This window comes from Gorilla gorilla, chromosome 1, assembly GCF_029281585.2.
Source record: "Gorilla gorilla gorilla isolate KB3781 chromosome 1, NHGRI_mGorGor1-v2.1_pri, whole genome shotgun sequence".
Lineage (NCBI taxonomy): Eukaryota > Metazoa > Chordata > Mammalia > Primates > Hominidae > Gorilla > Gorilla gorilla.
This window is the reverse complement of record NC_073224.2, coordinates 199,118,006-199,143,877: the sequence shown is the minus strand read 5'-3', so window position 1 is coordinate 199,143,877 and position 25,872 is coordinate 199,118,006. Positions and strand designations below refer to the sequence as shown.

General features: G+C 54.9%; 1 protein-coding gene across 2 annotated transcripts in view; it reads left to right on the top strand.

Annotated features, from left to right (window-relative positions):
• The window catches only part of KCNQ4 (potassium voltage-gated channel subfamily Q member 4), a 57,025-nt gene that overhangs the window by 27,985 nt on the left and 3,168 nt on the right, over window positions 1–25,872 (top strand). For both annotated transcript variants that reach the window (XM_019016036.4, XM_055392529.2), the window contains exons 2-12: window positions 5,718–5,808; window positions 6,758–6,884; window positions 7,099–7,274; window positions 7,940–8,065; window positions 8,468–8,578; window positions 8,758–8,853; window positions 10,907–10,995; window positions 12,687–12,848; window positions 19,667–19,887; window positions 21,598–21,697; window positions 23,544–23,675. In XM_019016036.4, coding sequence (XP_018871581.2) covers window positions 5,718–5,808; window positions 6,758–6,884; window positions 7,099–7,274; window positions 7,940–8,065; window positions 8,468–8,578; window positions 8,758–8,853; window positions 10,907–10,995; window positions 12,687–12,848; window positions 19,667–19,887; window positions 21,598–21,697; window positions 23,544–23,675 — 1,431 coding nt within the window. The remainder of the gene's footprint in view (window positions 1–5,717; window positions 5,809–6,757; window positions 6,885–7,098; window positions 7,275–7,939; window positions 8,066–8,467; window positions 8,579–8,757; window positions 8,854–10,906; window positions 10,996–12,686; window positions 12,849–19,666; window positions 19,888–21,597; window positions 21,698–23,543; window positions 23,676–25,872) is intronic.

The window sequence follows — 25,872 nt, the reverse complement described above, 5'->3', positions numbered from 1 at the left end:
GTAGTTTGAAAACCACAAATCTAAGCAAACCATTCACTTTTTCATCTCTAATCCTCTTGCTCCCTCCCGAACAAGTGGGATAGTCATGGGATGGGGAGACGGGGGAAATAGAGAGGAAAGGTTGTATAAGCCTTGTGATCAGCCCAGCTGGGGAAAGCCAGCCAGGCAACACCCGCCTGTCTCATTCTGCCTCCTGGGCTGGGCAGGGAGAAAGAACATGGGCCACAAATTGCAGGCAGACATCATGGGCAAAGATGTCCTAGAAAGTGGCCGCTAGTCTGGCCTGTCTGCTGGGGAGATTAGAGAGGGCCCAGGCCAGCCAGCACCCATGTTTCATCTATATTTGTATAGATGGAGAAACTGAGGTCCCAGAGGGGGCCAGAGAGAATCCTTAGAAAGTCCTTTGTTGGATGAATGAAGCCACACCCTAGTTGTGGCAGGCATGAGACCCCAGCTAAGGGGCTCCTTCACCTTGTCTCCTCTACCCCTGACCTCCAGATACTGATCTCTCTTCTGCTGTCCCTGTGTGAGGACCACCCCCCCTCCAGGAAGGCCAAGGCAGCTTGAGGGTCAGCCTGAGCTGGGGTTCTAGCTGCAGCTCTGCCACTGATTCACTGTGTGATCCTGAACAAGTCTATCCCTCCCTGAGCTCTATTTCCTCAGCTGGAAGATACGGATAATTATTCAGGTGCCTGGAACACAGGATCTTTTCTTTTTTTTTGAGATACAGAGTCTGGCTCTGTCCCCCAAGCTAGAATGCAGTGGCAAGATCACAGCTCACTGTAGCCTCAACCTCCCTGGCTCAAGCGATCTTCCCACCTCAGCCTCCCGAGTAGCTGGGACCACAGGTGCACACCCCCATGCCTGGCTAATTTTTGTTTTGATTTTTTTTGTAGAGACAGCATCTCACAAGGTTGCCCAGGCTGGTCTTGACCTCCTGGACTCAAGCAATCCTCCCACCTTGGACTCCCAAATGTTGGGATTACAGGCATGAGCCACCGCGCCTCGTCCCAGGATGTTTTCTATGAGTCCAAGTACATCCCTTCAAATGTAATGAGAGTATCAAGGGTATAGAAACTCTTAGCCAGTGGGTTAAAGCAGGGAGAAGTGAAGTCTGGGGGCTTTTTAAGCAGCGTCCGCCAAATGGAGATGGTCAAGGTCAGAGGCGTTACTTCTTAGGAAAGACATGGGGCAGCCAGAGGAGTCAGGGATGGATGTGCTTTGGGGACCTCTTCAGTGGGTACAAACTGGAGGCTTTGGCTTGGTAACATGGTGTTTTGATGTTTGGTTACAGTGAACTCCTGCTATTCGTTTACTTAGTCTTTCAATAGTGCTGTGAAATCAATCAAGCAATCGGTCAGTCAGAATAGAATAAGGGGCAAGAGAGTGGAGATGAGGCCATTCTTTCAGAGAGGGGATGGCTGGGGAGGCCCCTCCAAAGAAGTGGCATTGGAACAAACCTGGGTGAGGCAGAGGAAACAGTAAAGCAGGTTCAAAGCCTGGAGGTGGAAATATGTTAGGTGTGTTCCAGGACTGGCAAGGAGGCCAGAATAAGTGGGGTGCAGTGAGCCAGCAGGAGAGTGAAGAAGGTCAAGTTCGGAGGCGGGGGTGGAGGCACAGACCTCGCAGGGCCTTGTTGTCAGTGCCGAGGAGTTGGACTTTCCCTCTCTAAGTGCGATGGAAGTCCGACGAGAGTTTTGTGGAGAACGATGGTTTCCAGCTGTGCATTGTGGGAAGATGACCCTGGCTGCGTTGAAGGGAGTGGTCACATTCAGGCACAGTGGAGGCAGGGAGGCCAGGTAGGTGCCAGATGGTGGTGGCTTGGTTGGGATGGTGCGACCTGGCCTGCCCAGGGATAGATTCTGAAGGTACAGCCAATGGAATTTGCTCAGAAGGGGATGTACAGGGGGAGGGAAAGGAAGAATGAAGGAGCCTGAGCCCTGGGGGAGCCGTGGTGCCGTTACTGAGATGGGTAGGCTGGAGGTGAGGAGGACTTGAGGACAAATTGAGAACTGGTGTTTGGAGGTGTTGGGTTTGAGAGGCCACCAGACATCCAAGAAGAGTCATTGAGCAGGCATTTGGACACACGAGCTGGACACCTGGGAGAGGCTGCCACATCCTCACTCCTGCTAAATGGCAGAGGCGACTGTGGTCAAGGGGTGGGGCAGGATCCAAAGTGGGCTTTTCTTTTTTTTTTTTTTTTTTTTGAGACGGAGACTCGCTCTGTCGCCCAGGCTGGAGTGCAGTGGCGCAATCTCGGCTCACTGCAAGCTCTGCCTCCTGGGTTCTGCCTCAGCCTCCCGAGTAGCTGGGACTACAGGCATCCACCAGCACACCCAGCTGATTTCTTGTATTTTTAATAGAGACGGTGTTTCACCATGTTAGTCAGGATGGTCTCGATCTCCTGACCTTGTGATCCGCCCACCTCGGCCTCCCAAAGTACTGGGATTACAGGCGTGAGCCACTGCGCCCGGCTTTTTTTTTTTTTTTTTTTTTTTGAGATGATGTCTCGCTCTTGTTGCCCAGACTGGAGTGCAATGGTGCCATCTTGGCTCACTGCAACCTCCGCCTCCCAAGTTCAAGCGATTCTCCTCCCTCAGCCTCCTGAGTAGCTGGGATTACAGGTGCCTACCACCACGCCTGGCTAACTTTTGTATTTTTAGTAGAGGCGGGGTTTCACGATGTTGGCCAGGCTGGTCTGTAACTCCTGACCTCAGGCTATCCACCCACCTTGGCCTCCCAAAGTGCTGGGATTACAGGCATGAGCCACCGCACCCGGCCTGCATTTTAAATTTTATATTAGTTTGTTATTACCCAAACAACCCATGTTTGTTCCAAAAAATATATTAGGAAATACTGGCTGGGCGAGTGGCTTACATTGCCAGCTCTGGGAGGCAGAGGCAGAGGCAGGAGGATCACTTGAGCCCAGGAGTTTGAGACCAGCCTGGGCAACATAGTTCAACCCCATCTCTACAAAAAATTTAAAAATTAGCCGGGTGTGGTGTCATGTGCCTGTGGTCTCAGCTACTCAGGAGGCTGAGGTAGGAGGATGGCTTGAGCTCAGGAGGTCAAGGCTGCAGTGAGTCGTGATCATGCTACTGCACTCCAGCCTGGTTGACAGAGTGAGACCCTGTCTCAAAAAAAACAAAACAAAACAAAAAACAGAAAATACAGATAAGCAGAAAGCAAAACAAAAGCCAAATCACTTAATTTTACCACCCATAGATAAGCCTTGCTGACTCTGGGTACGTGTGTAAAAACCATCTCTGTTTCAAACATTGGGATCACATTGCCGTTAAGGTTTTATAATCTGCTTTCTTTTTTTTTTTTTTTAAATTGTGAAGTGGAAATTTTATAGATGTGTAATTACTGACATGGCAAGAAAAGTGTTAATGATGGCCAGGCTTGGTGGCTCATGCCTATAATCCCAGCACTTTGGGAGGCCAAGGCAGGTGGATCACGAGGTCAGGAGATCAAGACCTTCCTGGCCAACATGGTGCAACCCAGTCTCTACTAAAAATACAAAAATTAGCTGGGCACGGTGGCATGTGCCTGTAGCCCCAGCTACTCGGGAGGCTGAGGCAGCAGAATCGCTTGAACCCGGGAGGCGGAGGTTGCAGTGAGCCGAGATCACGCCACTGTACTTCAGCCTGGCAACAGGGTGAGACTCCATCTCAAAAAAAAAAAAAAAAAAAGAAAAAGAAAAGCAAAAGGAAAAAGAAAAGTGTTAATGAAACATTCAAGAAGAAGGCCCCAGAGTGGCCCACTGCTGCCTGAGCTTCTGAGGTCAGCTGAGAAACGGGACTCGAGGGTGTCTGTCAAGGCCGAGGTAAAGTCTTATAAAGTCCTGGCTGTGGCCATTCCCCGAGGAGGGGGCTGCATGAGATAACCTCATGAAGGGCCCTTCTGGTCCCAAACCCTGCTTCAGCTGCAGTCCCGATGCAGGTACATGTGGCCGCTGCCTTTTTTGTGATTAATTATTGAACATGAGGAGCTGGTGCTCTTCTCTTCTGTTCTCCCGTGCCCCGTGTTTTTGCTGACTCAGCTCTGGTCTGGAACTGGCCGAGGAATAAGCTCTTCTCGAACTCATTTACTCATAACACTTTACCGACATCTGCCACCTACCTTCTCAAACCAGGGGTATTTGCTGGAATACACTTGCCCCCCAAAACGGTCAGGAACCCCTTTCCAGGAGGTGTAAGTGAGCCAGGGCAGTGCCACGCCCTTTGCATGTCTTCCTTCCATAGCCCCCACTTCATAGATAACGAGATGGCTCAGAGAAGGCAGGTGACAGTCTCAAAACCACACACACAAGCAGGACTGGGATCCAAACTCAGGTCTCTCTGACCTCGAGCTGCTGTCCTTAAGGTCACCACGAAACATGAATATAAATAAAGCCACATAGAAAGTGACTTGGGCCACACATAGGGAGGCAAGCATCGGGAGTTGGCAGTTCTGAAGAGGGGATAGTGGGGTGCAGGAATCAGAGGCTCCGTAGAGCATGTAGCATTTGTGTTCCTGTAGGCGTGGACGGTGAGCAGAGTCTTGCAGGCACAGACATGAGGTGTTCTGTGTAGCATGCACCGTGCCAGCAACGGTGCAGAGGTGGGGAGACTGGGGACATCTGGGAAGGCTGGCGGGTCAGTACACAGAGATGTATTTCCAGAGAAGCCTGTTCCCTCCAGAGTCTCCTGTAGGGTGTGTGCATGTTCAGCACACCCCCATCCCAAAGAGGGGTGCTCCTGGAGGCCACCTCATTCGCCTCTGCTGTGTCTGCAGCCTGTGACCTCTCACCTCGCTCTCCTTCACCCATCCACATACCGCAAGGCCACCAGTTTCTCTCCTCATGCCCTTGGTCCTCTTCCCATCCACTGGGAAGTTGGGAACCCTGGCTCTAATCTCAGCTCTGTCCTGGGCACACTGGGCGACAAAGGGTGAGTCCTTCTTCCTCTTCGGGCCTGTTTCCTCGTGGTGCAATGGGGGATGAGGGAAGTATTGGATGTGCTAGGGTCTAAAGTTCCTTCCATTTCTATGTCTCTGGTTCTGGGCCACTCTGTAGTTTCACGCTGTCTGCAGGGAAGTTCCTGGCCTCGATGGCCCAGCTCCATACTGCCCAATTCCCCTCCCTACATCCTCTCCCTGCTGCATCATTCCTGCTCTACCTGTCCTCCATGATCCTCTTTCCTTTTCTAGCTATCTCGTTACTTAATTCCACGAAGGCAGGGGCAGTTGTCCCAATTCTGCAGATGAGGCCAGGCTCCTGCCACTTTGGAGTGCATAAGAAAGAAGGTCCCTCCTTCATCCGCTGACCTTCCCTGAGCCCTGGGCTGACCTCTGGGGCACTTCTCCCAAGACATCTTAAAACCAAGCTGGGGCCAAGGCCACCACTTGTGGATGGCTAGATCTGGAGGAACCCTGAGTCAGTCTATTTCCACTGCCAGACCTGCTACTCACAGATGAGTGACTACCTCTCTGAGCTGCAGCCTGCAGCAGAGGGCAATTGAGATAGTTGTGAGGTCCAGTAGCTTGGGGCTTGAGGGCTGCTGCCTTTGGTGCCCAGCACAGAGCCGTAACTCCAGGGAATTCCAATTCTGATTTCCACATAATTTTCTGAAAATAATGTTCTCCTCTCTTGGCTCTGTAACCCCCTGCCAGGGGCACCTTGGCTGTCCTGTCCCTCCAACAATCTAACCCTCTCCTTCATGTTGTAATTGCAGATTTTTGCTGGTCTTCAGCTGCCTGGTGCTGTCTGTGCTGTCCACTATCCAGGAGCACCAGGAACTTGCCAACGAGTGTCTCCTCATCTTGGTAAGTGCTGGGAGTCCGGGACTGAGGGGGGCTGTGTGAGGTAGCACCTCTGGGCTGGGAGCCCGAGACTGAGGGGGGCTGTGTGAGGTAGCACCTCCGGGCTGGGAGTCCGGGACTGAGGGGGGCTGTGTGAGGTAGCACCTCCGGGCTGGAAGTCCGGGACTGAGGGGGGCTGTGTGAGGTAGCACCTCCGGGCTGGGAGTCCGGGACTGAGGGGGGCTGTGTGAGGTAGCACCTCCGGGCTGGGAGTCCGGGACTGAGGGGGGCTGTGTGGGGTAGCACCTCTGGGCTGGGAGTCCGGGACTGAGGGGGGCTGTGTGAGGTGGCACCTCTGGGCTGAGGGCTGAAGGTGGAAAGAGGCTTCTCATACCATGGCTCAGAGAGCAGTTTGCTGTGCTGTGTTCCCTCAGCTGTGGCTGCCCCTCTCTGGGCATCATCTCCACTTTATAGCAAGTGTTGGGGGACCTCCTGCCTCTATGCAAGGGCTTATGATGGGTCCAGAATAGAAGTGAGTAGGCTCCACCCCTTCTCAGGACAAAATCTGCAAACTCCACGTGTGGTGGATTTTAGTTCAGTTTTTGCCTAAACACAAAACACCAAATGGAAGCCCCTCAGAGGGAGACAGCTGACAGCCAGCAACCCCTTTTGTCACCAGGTCAGAGTTAGGGAGTCTGAGACAGCTGGGACAGGGAGGGCCTGTTGAGGAGCAGAAAAATCCGATCAGCTCATGGGGACCGGAAGGGGAGGACACACTAGGGCTTTTAGTCTTCTTGCAGGAGGCGGAGGGGGCCACCTGCCCTCCGGAATCGTCAAGTCCAGGAAACTCCAGGAGAGGGGTCCGAGGAGGCCCTGGTCCCCCTAACGCAGGGACTCTTGGCTGGGTCCGCGCTGTGACCTGGGCCCCAGTTCTGGAGAGTGAGGACCAGAACTCAGGCCCCTGGTCCCACAGGAATTCGTGATGATCGTGGTTTTCGGCCTGGAGTACATCGTCCGGGTCTGGTCCGCCGGATGTTGCTGCCGCTACCGAGGATGGCAGGGTCGCTTCCGCTTTGCCAGAAAGCCCTTCTGTGTCATCGGTAATGAGGCGCGCCCCGCCCGACCTGACCCCTGACCCCAGGAGCCAGGGTGACGCCTTTACCCCCAATCCCGACTCTGACCCTGGAGACCCGCACAGATTCAGCGGACCCTCCCCCTCCCTCCCCCATCCCCTGCCACATCCCCAGAAGTCCCCGCCTCCGGGTCCGCGCGCGGGGTGGGCTGGCTGTGATCTCGCCGCCCCCGCCCCTGCAGACTTCATCGTGTTCGTGGCCTCGGTGGCCGTCATCGCCGCGGGTACCCAGGGCAACATCTTCGCCACGTCCGCGCTGCGCAGCATGCGCTTCCTGCAGATCCTGCGCATGGTGCGCATGGACCGCCGCGGCGGCACCTGGAAGCTGCTGGGCTCAGTGGTCTACGCGCATAGCAAGGTGAGGCCTGCAAGCCGCGCGCGGAGACCCGAGGGCGTGTCTGGGGCACGACCAGAGCGGGCAGGGCGGAGAGGGCGAGGTCAGAGGGGCTGTCTCCGTGCTGGGAAGGGGTGTGGCCTGCGGGGGTTGGAGCCCGAGCAGGAGGCGAGGTCTAAGGGGGTGGGGCGAAGTGGAGTCCGAATTAGGTAGGGGCGGGCCTAGGAGTCCGGACCGGATCAGGGGGCGGGGCCGGAGAGGCGGGGCTTGAGGGTTTCCCCTGGATGCTTCTGGGTTTGAAGGGACCACTCGTACCACAAAGTGGGCAGCTGAGGTGGGCCTTGAGGGTGGGGCTGGAGCGGGGCTAGGGTGGGCCCCGGGTGGAAGCCTGAAAGTGGGACTTGGGGGGCGGGGCAAGGTGGGCCGGGTGCTGGAGTCCTGAGCCTGGAACCGGAGACTCAAGGCAGGCGGGGTGGGGGTGGGGGTGGGAATGGGGGTCGGGGTAGGGGGAGTGCTGGCGGTTTCGCGAAGGCCGGGGCAGGGTCGCCCTGATGGGAGGAGCTGAGAAAGAAAAGTGAGCCTGGGACTCCGGGAGATGGGGGACCTTTATCCCTTTCCCGTGTGGAAGTCCCCCACATCTCCCAGGCAGGCACAGCGCTCCTCACCGCGCCCCTCCGCCTGCCCCGCAGGAGCTGATCACCGCCTGGTACATCGGGTTCCTGGTGCTCATCTTCGCCTCCTTCCTGGTCTACCTGGCCGAGAAGGACGCCAACTCCGACTTCTCCTCCTATGCCGACTCGCTCTGGTGGGGGACGGTGCGTGAGGGTCTTTGTAGGGCTGCCCTTCTCCCTGGGATCCTCCCTGGGAACTTCCCGAGGTCTGCCCATCGTGACTCCTGACTCAGGGTTGAGCGGGCCTGTCCCTGCCCTCTCACTAGAGCTGGGACCCCCCTGAGACCAGCCCCAATGCTAACCCCCCAACCTGCTCTGGTGGACCTGCCTCTGTCCCCAGCTAGCCTCGCACATCAAGACCTTGTGACTATACCCCTTTCCCCTGACCAGCCCAGGAGAGGGAGAATCCATCTATGACCCTAACCAGCCCCCGTGGGTGACCAGGGGCCCCTTCCCTCATGATCAGGCTCCTACCTGCCTGTACCCCCAACAAGCCGTAGGTGGCCCCCGTGACCAGTCCTGCCGGTAACCTGTTTGTGTCTCCAGATTACATTGACAACCATCGGCTATGGTGACAAGACACCGCACACATGGCTGGGCAGGGTCCTGGCTGCTGGCTTCGCCTTACTGGGCATCTCTTTCTTTGCCCTGCCTGCCGTGAGTTGCCTCCTGCTCAGTTGGTGGGGGAGGCTGAGGATGGGACCTGCTCACCCCTGTCACAGATTTGCCTGGGGAGCCTGGGGTACCTCAGAGGGGCAAGGATGGGGAGACCCTTGCAGCCTCTTACTGCCCCACCACTGCCAGCACATTCCCCCAACCATGCCCTATCCCTCTAGGGCATCCTAGGCTCCGGCTTTGCCCTGAAGGTCCAGGAGCAGCACCGGCAGAAGCACTTCGAGAAGCGGAGGATGCCGGCAGCCAACCTCATCCAGGTACAAGATGCCCGGGAAGAAGCCCTAGGAGCAGGGCCGTGTGACTGCACTGGTGTGTCAACCCTGTGTGCTGACCCATGTCCCCAACCCAACTGTGACACCACTTTGAAGCTCAAAAGGGCTATGTGACTTTCCTGGGGCCACATGCCAAGTCACACACAGAGCCAGGATGCTCACTGACAGTGCCAGAAACTTCCCCCTGCACCAAATGCCTGGTTTAGGGCTAGCCAGAGCTGCCCTATTGCCCAACTCCAGCCCAACTTCACAGGGCCTGGGGAGGGGCGGAGCCCAGACAGGAACTGGGAGGCCTCTGGTGGAGACCCACTGCTGCCCCCATCAGCTGTGCAGCAGTAAGCCTGCCCCACTTCCAGCACCTTCATTCATTCATTCATTCCACAAGCACTCACACAAATGAAGAGAAGATGGTGCAGACAGGGCTTTTAGGAACCTCAACATTTAGCAGGTGGGTGGGCCTGCAAAGTTGAGCTGGGCAAGGAGACAGAAGGAACAGCCAGAGGGGTGGGTAGGAAGCCAGGAGTGTGTGGTCTCAGTTTCCATCTGTGCCATGGCGTGTTGTGACTGTGTGTGGGCTGAGGCCAGGGCTCTGATTTTCTGTGACCCTGGGACTAGGCCTTGGCTTTTTCTAGTCAGGGGTGTGTGTAAGGGAACTCCTTGCAGGAAATGCTTCAGGGAATACTGGCCCAGTCCACCTCTGCCTGCTCCCTAGCCTGTCACCCTCTGAGCCCCAAACCCAAGCCTCACTCAGCCCCTCCTTATCTCTCCTCCCCAGGGTAGAACCCTCCTCCCTGTCACTGTTATTTCCAGCCACCAGCTCAGCCTTTTCTTCTTAGCGTCCCTTGGGGCACAATGGCCACTGTCCCCTGGGAGCTGGCCTTCTGAGGGGCATTGTAGGGGCAGGCGGCTGGCACTGTCCATGCCAAGAGACAGCTGGTATTGTGGTGCCCATAATTAATGAGACAGCTCTGGCAGCTGCTCCCCAGCCCATGCCAGGGGCCTAGGCAAGCAGGAAGTAAAAATATTCCTGTCTTAGGAGGGTGCCTGGCTGGTGAGGTCAGCAGTGGCAGCCCCTTAAGGACAAGAGGCATCCAAAGAAGGGAGGCATCCAGGGCCCAGCTCTGCCTTGTCCTGCCTAGCAGCCTCCATGCCTCCCTGCTCTCACTGATGGCCACACTCACAGTCCCTCCCTGGCTCTTCCTACGTGGAGGGAGAGGGACAGTCTCTCCTCCTGTCTGACTTTCATCCCTCCTGCTGCAGAGGAAGCTCGGCAAGCCCATGGATGCTGAGGGGTTGGTAGGTAAAGCTTTTCCTCCCCTCTCAGTCCTTAGTATTCCCATGGGCAGTGACAGGCAGCTGGGAAAGATGGAGTGGCATTGCTAGTAATAATAATGACATTCTGCAAACATTTGCAAAGCACCCACATGTGCCAGACACTATATTTGCACTGAGAATGCAGCGGTAACCAAGACACAGCTTGCAGTCTAGGGGGAGAGAAAGATATCAGTCAAATACACAATGAATAGGTATTCATCAAATGTGATAAGGGGAATAACAGGAGTGTTTAACAGAGGAACCTGGCTTGAAGTGCCTACTATATACCAGGCACTGAGCTTGGCATTTAATATACAACTGTTCATTTAATCCTCACAACACCCTGGTAGGCAAGTAGTATTACATGCGTTTTACAGGTGAAGAAACTGAGGTCCTGAAGCTTTACTTAATTTGTCCTCACTAATAAGGGGCAGAGCTGGGATTGGAAACCCATGTCTGCCTGACAACAAAACTCCAGCTCTTAACCTCTATGCTCTATGGCCCCTGGCTCTGACATTGATCTGCTTTGTCCCCCCGGGGAAGTCGTTTCTCCCTAGGCCTTACTTTCTTGGCTGCCCCTGTCAGTGGCTGTGGAATTAGAACTGGCCTCTGGCTCTGGGTAACCCACAACTGGACCAAGGACTGGGTTCTTTCAGGGGAGAGGGCTGGTGGGGACTGCGAGGCCTCACTGATGCCCCATCCCCCACGTCCCCCATACCACCAGGCTGCCTGGCGCCTGTACTCCACCGATATGAGCCGGGCCTACCTGACAGCCACCTGGTACTACTATGACAGTATCCTCCCATCCTTCAGGTAGGTCCTGCTGGGGGTGGGGGTGGGTGGGGGGCTGGCAGCAATGCCCTTTGAGGACAAGTGGCTGAGACTCAACCCTGGAGGGTGGAAAGGAGGTGATGGCTCCCAGGGGAGCACCTTGGGCTGGCTCTGCAGATCCTATGTAATTCAGAGCCTGGAGTGTCCTTTATTCCACTCTGCTATGCCCAGGGAAGAGGTGGACACTGGACATAGGGCATTGGTGAAGCCCTGCCCCATGGCTGAACCCCGGCCCTGGAGTGCTGGCAGTGTGCATGCTCACCCATAGGTGATGCCACCTAGGGCAGTGATACAGCCAGCTCCTCTCCCCTCAGTCCTGAATGGGGGACAGAGTTAGTGGATATTGCAGCTGGTTGGAGAAAGTGTGGGACGGGCAGAAACATGTGTTCCAGACTTAGGTGCATGCTCCTACCCTGAACCCCCATGTAGGAATATGTGCCCACTTTTACTGGGCCAGTCAGCAGCCTCAGGGCCCAGAAGTGGGTCTGCCCCACTGGCCCGGGCCAGGCTAAGACTGCATGGGGGTGGCACCAGGCAAGGGATTATTAATAGCATCACAAAGGTGCGTGTGGCCAGGTGCCTGGCTAGGCCCTCAGGCAGGAATGAAAACCATGGAGCCCAGCTCGGTCCCACGGGCAGGCGGACATCAAGCTTGCGGCTGGGGCAGGATGCTGTGCTCAGCGCTTCTGCGGGTGCCTTTTTTGCTTCATTAGTTCTCCAGGAGCAGCTGTTGCGCGATTCCACTCACCCCTGCACCTGGCTTCCCCATCCCTGTGCCCTTCCAGCCCTAGGGGCTTCCTAGGGGAGAAGCAGGAGAGAAGGGGCCAGGAAGAGGGGCTCCCAGCATCACACTGGTGCCCCCACATCTCTCCACCCGGCAGAGGCAAGCTCCTACCTCAGAGTGGGAAGGTGACTAGATTAGAAGAGGCCCTTTGTTCAAGGCTGGGCATTCGAGAGTGGGGCAGGGCTGATTTGTAAGAAATACGATGCGTATGAGGGAAGATCTGGGGGTAGGGGTGGTCAGATGGTCTAGGACCTCTGCCCAGAGGAACAGAGCCTAGTCTGGAGATTCTGGATCCACTGGGCATCTGCTCCCTGGACCTTAGTTTGCTCATCCATACAATGGGAAGGCAGGCAGGAGAGAGGGAAGATACCCTCCTTGGCTGATGGCAGCAGAAAATGGCCTGGAGAGTTAGGAAGAAGCCACGGTCCCAAATCTAGTCTTCAAAAACCCAGTGGCAGGAGTGAGTGCTGGAGGGGAAGGAAGCTGGGCTAGCCACCCTGTCACACCACCCTCCTCACCTCCATCTCCCCTTAAAATCCAGAGTCAGATCTGGGGGAAAGGATGTCAGGGCCACTGCTGGCCTCTCTGAGCAGGCACGGCACGTTCAGGCAGTCAGCTTGATGGGCTGAGAGTAAGCTCCTTGCACGGCTGCCCTTGAGCTGTGCCAGCCTTCACATCCATGCTTGGCATCCCTGGGAACTGGGGGTAGAAAGGCAGTGGGGAAGGCCAGTCTCCCACTGTCCCCCCTGTCCTATTCTGGCCGGGCTGTCAGTGAACACCTCTAGAGCGGCAGGACCTGGCAAGATCTGAGCTCAGGAGCTCTGTGCCCACTGGGTGAGGGGGGTGGTGCCATGGCCCTGCCTGCCGCTGATGGTGCCCTCTCCTGCAGAGAGCTGGCCCTCTTGTTTGAGCACGTGCAACGGGCCCGCAATGGGGGCCTACGGCCCCTGGAGGTGCGGCGGGCGCCGGTACCCGACGGAGCACCCTCCCGTTACCCGCCCGTTGCCACCTGCCACCGGCCGGGCAGCACCTCCTTCTGCCCTGGGGAAAGGTAGGGGCCCCGTGGGGCTGCCACCTCCTCTTGCTTCTCCTCCTCTTCTTCCATTCTCTGTCCTCATCCTCTCTCAGACCTGCCTTCAGCCACTTCGTGGGTGTCTGGGCCTGTTTGGGGGACTCCTAGGCCATCAGAGGGCCAGACAGGTACAGACTGAGGGCCTCTCTGGAGGGGTCAGGCTGGACTCACCTTTTTGTCCTGTGGGGCTCTGAGGGTCTGAGTGGGAGCGATGTCCATGCCATCCTTTCCCATCATCTCCTCCGTTCATGGCATTGTCCTCTTTCTTTCTCTGTTCCCACGTCCCCCTTACTCCTCCATCCCTGCACCCCCATCCTTCCCGGGAAGCTGGACAGAGGAGGAGGCCACTGGCCACAGGTGCTTACGGCTCAGGTAATCGTGGGCGCCATCCTGGGGTGTGAGGGCAGGGAACCCGCTCCCCCGGCATGTTGCTCTAGGAGGGACTTAGTACTGAACTCGCCTCTCGGGAACGAGATGCCAGCTGGAAAGAGAGCTCTGTGATTAAGACCTCTGTAGGACCTGCGTAAACTCAGCCAGTGACTAATGTTCCTTTCTTGTGCAGCCCTTGTCTGCAACTTTGCTAATCCCAGAGGGTCCTCTTGGGGTTCTTTTTCCTTCCTTACTGGGGTACACTTTGGCGCTCCCAGCCATCTCTTTCCCCTTGAACTGTCTCTCCTGAAGCTTTTTACAAAATCTTGAAAGAAGAACAAAGAACAAACAATGCTTACCCCCACATAAACGTTCCTAAAGAGAAGAATTTCAGGCATGTTTGGATAAGGGAAGCCCGTCCACTCACAGCATGGGAAAGTGGCTGCTCTTGTAGAGGTTTAGCTTTGAGGTCAGGGGTTAAATCCCCCTCATTCTTTCTCCCTCGTCCTTTACCCATCTCTTTGTTTTATCTCATCTTCACACATCACCCCTGAACCAGCCAAATGGACATCTGGCCTTTGAGCTTCAGTGTCATTCTGAGCCCCAGGCCCAGAACAAAGAATAGGAGAAGAGGCGAGCCACCCAGTGATCAGCAGGGGAGGCGTGGTGGAAGCTCGCCTCTGCCACCCAATGCTGTGTGTCCTGGAGGAAGCCTTCAGTTATTCTGAACCTGTGTGTCCTGGCGGAAAATTGGCAGTGTTTAGGCTGATTGGGGCTCTGGGTACTCTAGAGTTTCTGGGCTGAAAAGGCCTAGGGAGGAGTTTTGGTGCAGAGGATGCAGGGAGCAGCCTCCCTTCCTTGTTCTCAGTGAGGGCACTTCTGGGCCAGGGGCTGAACAGGAAGTGGGTGGAGAGGGAGAGTCCCTCCAGGTCTGGGGCTGGAGGGAGGGGAAGCGTGACTGCCAGGCCAGGCTGAGAGCTCCCTGGGAGAGTAGGGCCCCTCTCAGATTCTCTGCCTGAAGGTCCCTCATTGTTACCTTCATCCCTACCAAACATAGTTTCCAGGCGGAAACTCAAGAGTTTTTATATCCCAGCAATCCTGTCCAGGACCTGAGCCAGGGCTCTCTGTGCTTCCAGTTCACTCTGGTCTCATTTTGACTGAATAGGAAGGCAAGGGGAATGGACATTAGCCTGGGGCCTAGTACCTGTACACTCCCCACGGCTCCTTTGGTCCCTGACACCCCCAGGGCCCAGGAACAGATTACTGCTAAGGGCTTGGCTATCAATGACTCCCAGCCTCGTATCTATCTGCCTGGGAGGGGACTTGGCGAGTGTCTGGGACACAGGGTGATGGTAGTAAAGTGGCCCTTTCTCCCAGGGACCCCAGGGGGCTGAGCCATGGTTTGTAGATCAGTCACCAGGCTCAGGCCCAATGGCCATGTCGTTAATCTGTCTAGACCGCCAGCCAGGACACCCTTCCTCCACCAAAAACACACACACATATACACACTCGGTTGGCCACACCTCTGGTGGTGCTTGGGGATGGACCTGGGCCAAGTGTGCCCACAGGAAGTGGTGCTTAAGGAGCAGGATTTCCTGGGCGATGGCATTGCCAGGGCCAGCACCTCTCCTCTTCAGGGTTTTGCAATGAGTTTATCAAACCATGGTCTCCAGACCTCCTGCATCAGCATCCCATGGGGTGTTTGTTCAAAATGCAGATACCTGGACCTGTCTCCAAGCCCACAGGATCAGAATCTCTGGAGAAGAGACACAGCCTTCTGCATATGTAACATGCTCCCCAGGGGATCCCTACGCAAAGTGTGAGAACATCTACGTTCTGGTGATGGGGCTGGAGGATGATTTAGGTGGGGGTCCTTCTTTCCCACCAGCTACCGGAGGCCGGCTCCATCCCGGCAGCTCCCCACACTCTGCCCACAGCCCCTTTCCCACTAACCTCTGTTCGTGTCTTATTCTCAACCTTCCAGCCAGATGTTTAATAATAAACGGAGTTTCTTTCGGATCCACGCCAGCTGGAGACCGAGGTACCCCCTCGCCTGCTCCTCCTGTCCCCACTCCTCCTTGCCCCACCCAATTTGGGGGCTGGAGAGGGGACAGGATGGGCCAAGGACAAGGTGCATGTGCCTGCCGCCTGCCGTCTGCCTTGGGTCCCCAGTGAACCCCTCGCCTTTCTGGGATGCCTCTGCTAGGTCTGGGGCATGGGCCCAGGGTGCCAGGAGGGGCACGTGCAGGAGCCTTAAGGATGTGTGCTGGCTCTGCTGCTGATGCCCTCTGTGATCTTGGCCAAATTGCTTCCCTTCTTGGACCTCAGTTTTCCGTCTGTGGAATGGGCAGATTGAACTAGGGGACCTCTGAGGGTCCTTCTCACTCTGACTTTTGCCAGGCCTTGGGCTTAGCTTTCTGTCTCCCTGCTACCCACCTGGGGACCTAGCAGATGCCTGAAGGAGCTGAGTTTGGCATCTTTGCCAGCTCCAGGACCCCAGCTCTTTTAGCGGCATCTCCATGGCATTCCTTGGTACCTGCCCTGTGCCAGGCCTTGCTCTGTGCACTAGGGACATGGTGATGAATAAAACATCGTCCTCGGAGAGTTGCAAAGAGTAATTGCAGCTCAGTGTGATGAGTGCAACAAAGGGAGGAAGCACAGGGGCTGTGGAGCCTGGGTCAGGCACACAACCCAGAGGAAGCCCTAAAAGCAGTGGGTTTCAGGGAGGGCATTCCAGGCAGTGAAGCAGCACGGACTCAAGCAAGGAGGCAAGAGGGAGCACAGTGTGGGGAAAAAAGCTGGCAGCCCACTTTGGCCCCCCTGAGACTGGACATCAGAGCGAAGGTTGAGGGCAGAGCTGGGTCATGCAGAACCTAAAAGCCCAGTGTGAGCTTCACCCTGTTGGCATGCTTGGCAGCCTGAGCTCATGGAGTCCTGGGTTTCCAAAGGTGCCTCTGGGGCCCTGTGGGCTGGGGTCCCGGAGCTAGGAGATGAGTGGCAGGGCTCCTGGCTGCCCGTGTGTGCTTCTGCTGAGAGGTGTTTTTTCCTAGAAACGTGGGTTCTGGACCACAATCTAGCTACTACCCACTATTCATGTGTCCTTGGGCAAATCACCTGACCCCTTTGCACCTCAGTTTCCTCAGATGTAAAATGCAGATGTAAATAGGGTCTGCTTCCACTAAAACTGGACCTGGCTCCAATAAATATTGGCCTTATTTGATTTGGTATGTTCAGCAGTTAAGATCTTATTTACCTTAAAAAAAAATAGCTTAGAAACCATGGCTGTGGGCAATGGTTTGAGCTGAAGCATTGAGCTAAGGAGTCTCTTGGTCAGGCCCGCCATTTTGCAAGCCTCCTTTGGCTGTGGAGGGTGTGGACAGGAAGGACACAGCCATGGCAGAGGCCAGTGGCGAGGCTGTTTCCATAGTCCCTGAAGAGGGGCTGTATGTGGCTTCAGAAGTCGTAGGCTGCCTCTGTTCCCCCAGTGAGAGTGGCCCTGGGAGGGCAGATCATGAGGCCCTAAAGAAAGTCCTTGTGGAAGTGAGTTCGAGGGGTTGGGTCCAACAGGGCAGCCTGGGCAGAGCTCGGCCTCCCCAGCAGGGCAGCCACAGTCCAGCCCACCCCATCTTTCTCCCAGGTACCAACAGATCCTTAGCCAGAGTTTCTTGACCTTGGCATCATTGACATTAGATAATTCTTTGTGGTTTGCGACTATCACATGCATGGTAGGATGTGGAACAGCACCCTTGGCCTCTACCTACTAGATGTCTACCTACTAGACATTGCCACATGTCCCCTGAGCGGGGGAACTTGCTCCAGTTGAGAACCACTGCTCTACACCCTATCCTGATTGCTTGACCCAGAAAAAGAACATAGACTCTGAAGTCAGAGAAAGCTGGGTTCCAGTTCTTGCTCCATCTCATAGGAGCTCTGTGACCTTGGCCAAGTCATCTCACCTCTTTCCGTGTATATAAAATAGGGGTGGTAAAGACCGCCCACCACACACAGTGGCTGAGCGAACTGAAAGAACTAAGGCAGCCTGATGGGACCCTGCACGTTCTGGGAGCCTGGGAGGGGAAAGAGCTTTTTGGTGCCCACTGTGTGCCAGGTTTTCTTCCACCTTCTTTTAGCTTTCAGACTTAGAGGAGCTGATATGAGCCATTTTCTGGGCCCTGTCCAAGGAACTGGAATCCAGACCCACTCCTGGGAAAACAGTGCCTTCTTGCATTAAAAAGGAGCTCAGGGCCTCTGGCTGGCTGGAAACTTACAGAACTCCACAAACCAGACTAGAAGCTTCCTCAACCATCACAGAATCAGAGCTGGAAAGGGACCTTTCAAGGCCTCTAGTGCAAGCCCTCGAACTCCTTCCTCCATAAGTCCTGCTGAGTGCAAGCTCAGCCTTGCTTGCATTACTTCTTGTGACAGGGAGGTTGCCCTCTTCTCCAGACCGCCATTGGAGCCTTATGTGGTGGGCGCAGTGATGTGGAGTTCCAGGCCCTTGGCCAAAGTGTCAGGGCCTTCTCCACTCTCCTCTCTTCCTCTCCCCCTTGGAGGAGTGGAGGACAGGAGAAGGGGTTGCACGGACTGGGCAGGGTGGAGGGTGCTTGCCAGCATGAGGGAGCCCGCAGGAATGGCTCTGCAGAGGAAAGTTTGGGAGAGCCAACCTCAAACTTTGATTGGAATCTTTGGGATGTGTCGATGGAGTCCTGGGCCAGTGGAGAGCATGCTGGATAGTGGGAACTGTCCTTGTCCTTTTGATATCCTCAGGGCCCCCATCCTTGACCTATTAACCTCTCCCCTCTGGGCAGAGGCCCCCACCCCTAAGGATGGCCCTACATCCTGGCCACCTTCCCGAAGGTGCCTCTGGTTTCGAGGTCTCCCTCACTTCAGCATCTTGGCTCCCTCCCCTCCACCCCATGCCCTGGGCATGGGAGACCCCAGTTCCCACCCAATTCCGAAACCAGAATCTCTTCTCTGCTCAACCCTTGATCTGAAAGCCTCTGAGAGTAGGTGACATGGTATCCTCCTCCAACTCCTGCCCCACTTCAGGTCTCCTCTAAGGCTGGCTGGTACTCTCTTGATCTGGGGCCCCAGACATTTGGGGTGGGTCCCCCTGAACCCGATCCTGAACCTGTCGGAATCTCTAGTGGCAAACCACAGCAGGGGAGGCAGCGATGATGTCACAGGGCATGGGATGGAGGACATTTGCATAGATCCTACCCAAACAGCCATAACATTGTCCTTGAACCTCTTGGACACAGAGTTACTCTACCAGATCATGGTTAACCAGGCTTGTCCTGGGGAATGAGGCCTCTGCTAACTTGTTTTCCTCCAACGTTTGGGGAATGTCTTGGGGAGTTGGATGCGGGAAGGGAAGTCTGAGTGCATGTGTAGACATGCACATACATGTTCACATGCACACAGACTGTGTAAATGCTGTTGAACCGGGAGCTCAGTAGGCAGTATGGGGGGGTAGATCTTTAGCGGGGATCCAAGACCACACAGGCAAGATGTCAATCAAGGTGGGCTGAACTTAGGCAGGAGACACCACAGAAGAACATGTTATCAAATAGAGACCCTCACTGAGAGGGCAGGCACCAGGCATGGCCTGGGCATACATGTGGGCCCAGCAGCTAGACCCATGGGGCCGAGGCCCTCAGTAGGCCATCACGCTGCACACCTCCAGGGCACCATTGCATGGAAGTCTGTGTGATGGAGTCCTTATTTTGCAGTGCACTGCCTGCACAGCTGTACGAGGCCCTAAAACCCTGACCAGTGTGGGATCAGATAGCCGCAGCAGTGGGGAGTGGAGGCAAATATGAAATGACACATGTAAACACATGCCAACATATGTACACACACCAGTGCCTGTACACCCACACTCGCACATGTGTGTGCACAAGGTGTGTGTGTGCATGCGCACACACACACACCCCCTCGACTCCACACAGCCTGCCCCTGTGTACAGTGAGGACTGGAGGCCTACCTCCGTGTGCATGGCCAGGTGAGCTTCCGACCCTCAGCAACCTGTCTGTGCCCAAAGGGGTCGCCACCCCCACCCTCTGCCCACTCACCTGCACCAGGCCCAGCTCCCACATCCTCCTGTCTGTGTCTCTGACTTCTTTTTTGGATTTCTCCCACTCCTTCCACTCTGACATCTGTCTCCTGTGCGCCCCTTATCTGTCTGGGTGATGAGGGGTGGGATGTGGGTGGTGGGGAGAGGATCTGCTTCGACTGACCCCGAATCAGCCTCTTGTAGGAGTGAGGGCCTCCCTTACCACATCCTTGTTCCATCCCAAGAAGTCTCTGCTTGGCGGGGAATCCAGACCTAATAGCCACCCCCAAGTCCTAAGTCAGCTTTGTCCCCACTCACCCCCACCCCCAGCTCTGGCTAACTTGGCTCTCTCCCAACCTGCCTGCCCTGCCAGCAGCCGGATGGGCATCAAAGACCGCATCCGCATGGGCAGCTCCCAGCGGCGGACGGGTCCTTCCAAGCAGCATCTGGCACCTCCAACAATGCCCACCTCCCCAAGCAGCGAGCAGGTGGGTGAGGCCACCAGCCCCACCAAGGTGCAAAAGAGCTGGAGCTTCAATGACCGCACCCGCTTCCGGGCATCTCTGAGACTCAAACCCCGCACCTCTGCTGAGGGTAAGCCCCCGGGGGGCTGAGTCCGATCGAGGGCCGGCTGAGGGTGGCAGGGCGGGGACAGTCTGGGCTGGGAGCAGAAAGATCTGGCTCGCGTCTCAGCTCTGGAACTGAGGGACCGTCTTTGGGCTCTGGTCTTCTCATCTGTAAAATGGGCATTATAATATTTGCTCTGCTATACAATGGACATCAGACTTTTTGGGAATCACGTGGAGGGTGGCATGTCATAGTGGTTAGCAGCACAGGCTTTGGAGCCAGGCTGCCTGGATTTGAATCCTGGCTTTGTCACTTATCTTAGGCAAGTGACCTAATTTCTCTGGGCCTCATTCTCCTCATTCATAAAATGGGAACAATAATAGCATCCACTTCCTAGGATTATTGTGAGGATTAAATGAGATAATCCATGGAAGGTGAACAGAAGACTTTTGGGAATATAGTAGGTGCTCAACAAATAGCTAAACACAAATGTACTTTGGAAGCGGCAGGAATGCATCCTTGATGAGCCCTGACTATGCACTGCCCAGCACTGGCTTACCTCATTTACTTCTCCCAGTGACCCTGGAAAGTAGGTTCTGTTTTTGTCCCCACTTTACAGACATGGGCACTGAGATCTCTCAGCTTGTGAGTGGCAGAGGTGCTCTCCTCAAGCAGGTCTATTCAGCTCCAAAGCCCACCACTTCTGCCTACCCCTCTTCACCCAGCCCAGGCTGCAAGTATGAGACTGTGGACCATGCTGATGTCACTTTTTTGAGTTTTGGCTCTGCTGGAGACTTCCACTGTGATTTAGGCAGGAGACTGCCCCTTTCCATGCCTCAGTGTCCTCTTCAGGAAAATGAGAGGGTTGGACCAAGCCCCCTGGAAGACTTCTCCCAGCTTTGACATACTTTAGGCCCCTGGGTGGGGAGAGGTGGGGTGAGTGCACAAGGATGGGGGATGGGGACAGCTCCCCCTTTGGCCTTGGAGGGAGGGGACCCAGCTATGCTGTTTCTGCCTGTGCTGTGTCAGCCCTCAAGATGCTGCTGGCTGACACTTCAGAGTTTACAGAACCCCACAGAACAGTCTTTGAGAGGTGCTGCCCATAGAAGCCTGGGCACAGCTGGTGCCCAGGACCTCCCTTCCCTGTCCTGGAAGCTGTCCGGGCTCTTGCCACTGCTCCTGTGAGGCAAGGACAGCATCACCTCTCTGTGCAACACAGGGCACTAGCCTCAGAGAAGCTTCTCTCATTCAGGGAAGAATGGTTTGTTTTAAGGGCCTTCCCTAGTAGCAGAGCTGGGCCTGGGAGCCAGCCACTTGGGTGTCCTTCCGTCTTAGCTGAAGGAGAAGACTGTGTGCATGATTACATGCAGTGCCATCAAACTCCTTATCTCTGGGGCTCACTGTTCTACAAGGTGGAACCAGTGGGGCTTCCTCCAGGGCTTTGTGCAACAAACTTGCCCTGGACTAGGCCAGCTGTGCCCTAAAGCAGCTCCCACCTAGCCGCCAGGCAGATGTTTACCCTGACTGGCCACCGGGGCAGATGGGCATGCAACACACTGGGGCTTTCCACCCTGGGGAGGGCAGTGAGACACAGGAGCCCCCAGGAAGGTTCTGAGCCCTTTCTGGGACTCTGTCTTCCTACTGGACACTCTACTGGTGGTTTGGCATGCAAGGGTCGGATGGGAGGTTGGGAGTGGCCCCTTCTGTGGGCCACTTGCCCCATACCTGCCTTTTCAGATGCCCCATCAGAGGAAGTAGCAGAGGAGAAGAGCTACCAGTGTGAGCTCACGGTGGACGACGTCATGCCTGCTGTGAAGACAGTCATCCGCTCCGTCAGGTAAGACTGAGGCCTGAGGCAAGCATCCCCCTGCGTGTGCCACCCACTGCTGCTCCCCATCTGGGCGGGTGGATCACTTGAGGTCAGGAATTTGAGACCAGCCTGGCCAACATGGTGAAACCCCGTCTCTACTAAAAATACAAAAAATTAGCCAGACGTGGTGGTGGACGCCTGTAATCCCAGCTACTTGGGAGGCTGAGGCAGGAGAATCACTTGAACCTGGGAGGCAGAGGTTGCATTAAGCCAAGATAGTGCCATTGCACTCCAGCCTGAGCAACAAGAGTGAAACTGTATCAAAAAAAAAAATGTATTTTTTATGGTGGGTCTTGGTCAGAAAAGTTTGAAAGCCCCTGCTCTACTGGCTGTCTCCATGCCTCAAAAATTAAGCAGGGACCAGGGTCTCCTAGGCCACGGCCTAGGCATGGATCTGGCCTCCAAGCTCCTTGGTGTGCCGTCCTGGCCTAGTCTCCATCTCCAGCCTGCAGCTCTAGCTCCAGAAACCCCCTCAACCTCCAAGTTTTCTGGGCTCCCCACTTTCTTCCCTGGCTGATACACCTGCCCACAAGCCTCTTTTCTTGTATTCCTTTTAAAATTAGAGTCAGGCTGGGCGTGGTGGCTCATGCCTGTAATCCCAACACTTTGGGAGGCTGAGGCAAGAGAATCACTTGAGGCCAGAAGTTCGAGACCAGCCTGGGCAGCATAGTGAAATCTTGTCTTTGCAAAAAAAAAAAAAAAAAAAATTAAAAAATTAGCCAGGCATGTTGGTGTGCCCCTGTAGTTCCAGCTACTTGGGAGGCCAAGGTGGAAGGATGGCTTGAGTGCAGGAGTTTGAGGCTGTAGTGAGCCGTGATTGAGCTACTGCATTCCAGCCTGGGTGACAGAGTGACACCTTGTCTCTAAATAGATAAATATATAAAATCAGAGTCAGCTGGACCTGTCCCCACTACCCCCCAGAGTCTGAGGCCTCTGCTTACCCCCTTTTCACCCATCCATTCTCTCCCCTCCATGTGCCCAGTGTCAAGGACATAGTACCTGACCTGCCACCTGACCCAAGCCAGCTCTCCTGGGCCACCCCACCGACCTCTCAGCCAGCATGCCCCAAACTTGCTCCTCTTCCTGGGCTGGTTCCCATTTCAGGCAGTGGCACCACCATCCACTCGGTCACCCAAGCCATGGGAGTCATCCTGGACTCAGACCAGGGAGACTTTCAGCCCCACCTCCTGAACTGCTCCAAGCTCTTCCATATCTCCTCCCCCATCTCCTAAAGCTAGTTTCCCTGCCCACGCCTCTGCCCCTCCAGGGTATTCTCCACACAGGCTGGCAGAGCTGGCATGCTAAAGCAGAGTAATTGAGCCGGGAACAGTGGGTCACGCCTGTAGTCCCAGCACTTTGGGAGGCTGAGACGGGCAGATCGCTTGAGTCCAGGAATTTGAGACCAGCCTGGGCAGCATAGTGAGACCCCCATCTCTTTAAAAAATAAAAATTAAAAAAAAAAAACAGAGTTATTGATGTGCCTGCCCCACAATGTCCCAGTCTCTGCCAGAGATGCAGGGCTCTTCAAAGCACACCCCAGCCTCCTTCTCGAGGCTGATCTCCTGTTTTCTCATACCATGGCACCCTGAACCCCATCCTCCACCCCGGCTGGTTGATTAACCCCTCTCCATCTCATCCCTGTTTCTGCTACTTGGAGGTAGGGGAGGCTGGGAGACGCAGCAGAGGCTGTTCATGGTGGCCAAGCAGGAGGTGCCCTGGTGCTGGACAAGGGGATAGCAAAGAGATGGAGAGGGTGCTGGGAAAGAATCCCTGCTCTAACAGGACACTCCCTCTGAGCCCCCTCCCCCAACAGGATTCTCAAGTTCCTGGTGGCCAAAAGGAAATTCAAGGAGACACTGCGACCGTACGACGTGAAGGACGTCATTGAGCAGTACTCAGCAGGCCACCTGGACATGCTGGGCCGGATCAAGAGCCTGCAAACTCGGTGGGTGCACCGGGCCTGTTGGGAGGCAGGGGCAGGGAGGTAGCAACCCCAGCCCTGAATGAAGTCTGAAGCCAACCCCCGAGCACCCCCAAGGGCTCACTGCTGCAGCTGAGTTTCTAGACTGAGGAGGTCCCTGGCTTGCAGTGCCAGCCTGAGGCCAGACCCAGCACCCGTCCCAAGGCTGAAAAACAACCCAACCATAGTTTCTCTGTGCGGTGGGTCCTCTGTGCAAGCCCTATTGACTCATATGCCTTGGGGGCTTTGTTTAGAATGACTGTTTCCTGGTCCTAAAATAATCAGCCTAAAATAATCACTGACCTCCCATCTCCCAAGAGAATAGGCAAATTGTCCTCACTGCCCACCTCTTGCCTCTGGAATCCTCCCACATCTCTCTGGTAGACCCAGCATTAGGAAGAATCCTCACCCCAAGACCCACATCACCTGCACCTTGCCCTTCTCCTCTTCTGGCCTGCATTTTCACTGTCCACTCATGCATTTATTCACTCGAGAAATAGTCAATGGGCATTTACTACTTGCCAGCCTGTGGGGATATGGCAGAAAGCTCAGCAGAGTTCCCACCCTTATGGAGCTTTCATTCTAGTGGAAGGAGAATAAGTGATAAATAAGTAAAACTAGAATATGTCAGACGACGATAAATACTAAGGAGGAAAATAAGGGTCAGGCTATTAGGGTTTGCAATTTTAAATAGGTGAGAAGGTTCTAGAGGGAACAGCAAGTGCCAAGGACTTGAGAGGGGCAAGTGGCTGGAGTGTTGGCTTCAGCACAGCGGGGAGCCTGGTGTGGCTGCACTGGAGTAAGAGGTAGGAGGTGAGGTCAGAAGGCTAACGGCACTCAGAGAGTGTAAAGTCCTGTAGGCCCCTGCAAAGACGTTGGTGTTCATCCAGGATGAGCTGGAAGCATTGGAGGGTTTTGTGCAAAAGACTGATAAGATCTGAATTGTCTTTTAAAAGGATCACCCTGGGTGCTGTGTTGAGGATGGACTTAGTGGAGTGAGGGTGGACACAGGTAGACCAATGAGAACCTGCTTCAGACTTCCACTCATGAGACCGTGGGGACTTGGAACAGAGTGGCAGCTGCAGAGGTGGGACAAGTGGTCAGATCCTAGATACATTTTGTAGGCAAAGTTGACAGGGTTTTCTGATGGGGTGTTAAGAGAAAGAAGAGAGTCAAGGATGAAGCTAAGGTTTTTGGTTTCAGCAAGAGGAAAAATCGAGTTGCTATTTGTTGACATGGAGAAGGCAATGAATGGAGCAAGTTTCGGTCAGGAGATTTGGGAGGTGCCGGGTTTGTGATGCCTATCGGACATTCAAGCGGAGTGTTGATCTGGCAGTTGAATAGAGAAGTGTGGAGTGCAGAGCAGAAGTACAGGATGGAGATGAAGATTTGGTGTCGAAAGTGTAGAGGAATTGAAAATTATGGATCTGAAGACATCACCTAGTGAGTGGAGTAAATAGAGAATAGAGGTCCCAAGAGTGAGCCTTGGATCCTGCAGTGTTTCCAGGTTGCAGAGATAGAGGAGGAACTAACAAAGGAGACTGTAAAGGAGAGGCCAGGGAAGTAGGAAAAGAACTGGGAGAGGGTGGTGTTTCAAATGAAGAAAGGGTTTGCTGGAAGAAGGGGTGATCAGATGTGTTGAGTGCTGCTAGTAAGTCAAGTAAAATGAGGACAGGAGTTGATCAATGGATTTAGCAACATGGGGTTATTTGGGAGCTTGACAACAGTAGTTTTGGTGAAATGGCAGGGGTGAAAGCCTGATTGGAGTAGGTTTAAGAGAGAAGGGGAGGAAAGGAATTGGAGGTAGAGGATAGAGATAACACTTTCAAGAATTTTGCTGCAAAGGAGAGCAGAAAAATAAGGTGAGGTCAGTTCTAGCCTTGTCCACCCACCTTAAAAGTCACATTCCCACGTGTCTCCACTCCTCCCATCCTCTTTCCCCTTTTCCCCAATCCATCTTTTCTTTTCTTTTCTTTTCTTTTCTTTTCTTTTTTTTTTTTTTTTGAGACAGTATCTTGCTCTGTCGCCCAGGCTGGAGTGCAGTGGTGCAATCACAGCGCACTGCAGCCTCGACCTCTCCGGCTCAAGTGATCTTCCTACCTCAGCCTCCTGAGTAGCTGGGACCACAGGCATGAGCTACCATGTCCAGCTAATTTTTAAAAAATTATTTTTGTAGAGAGGA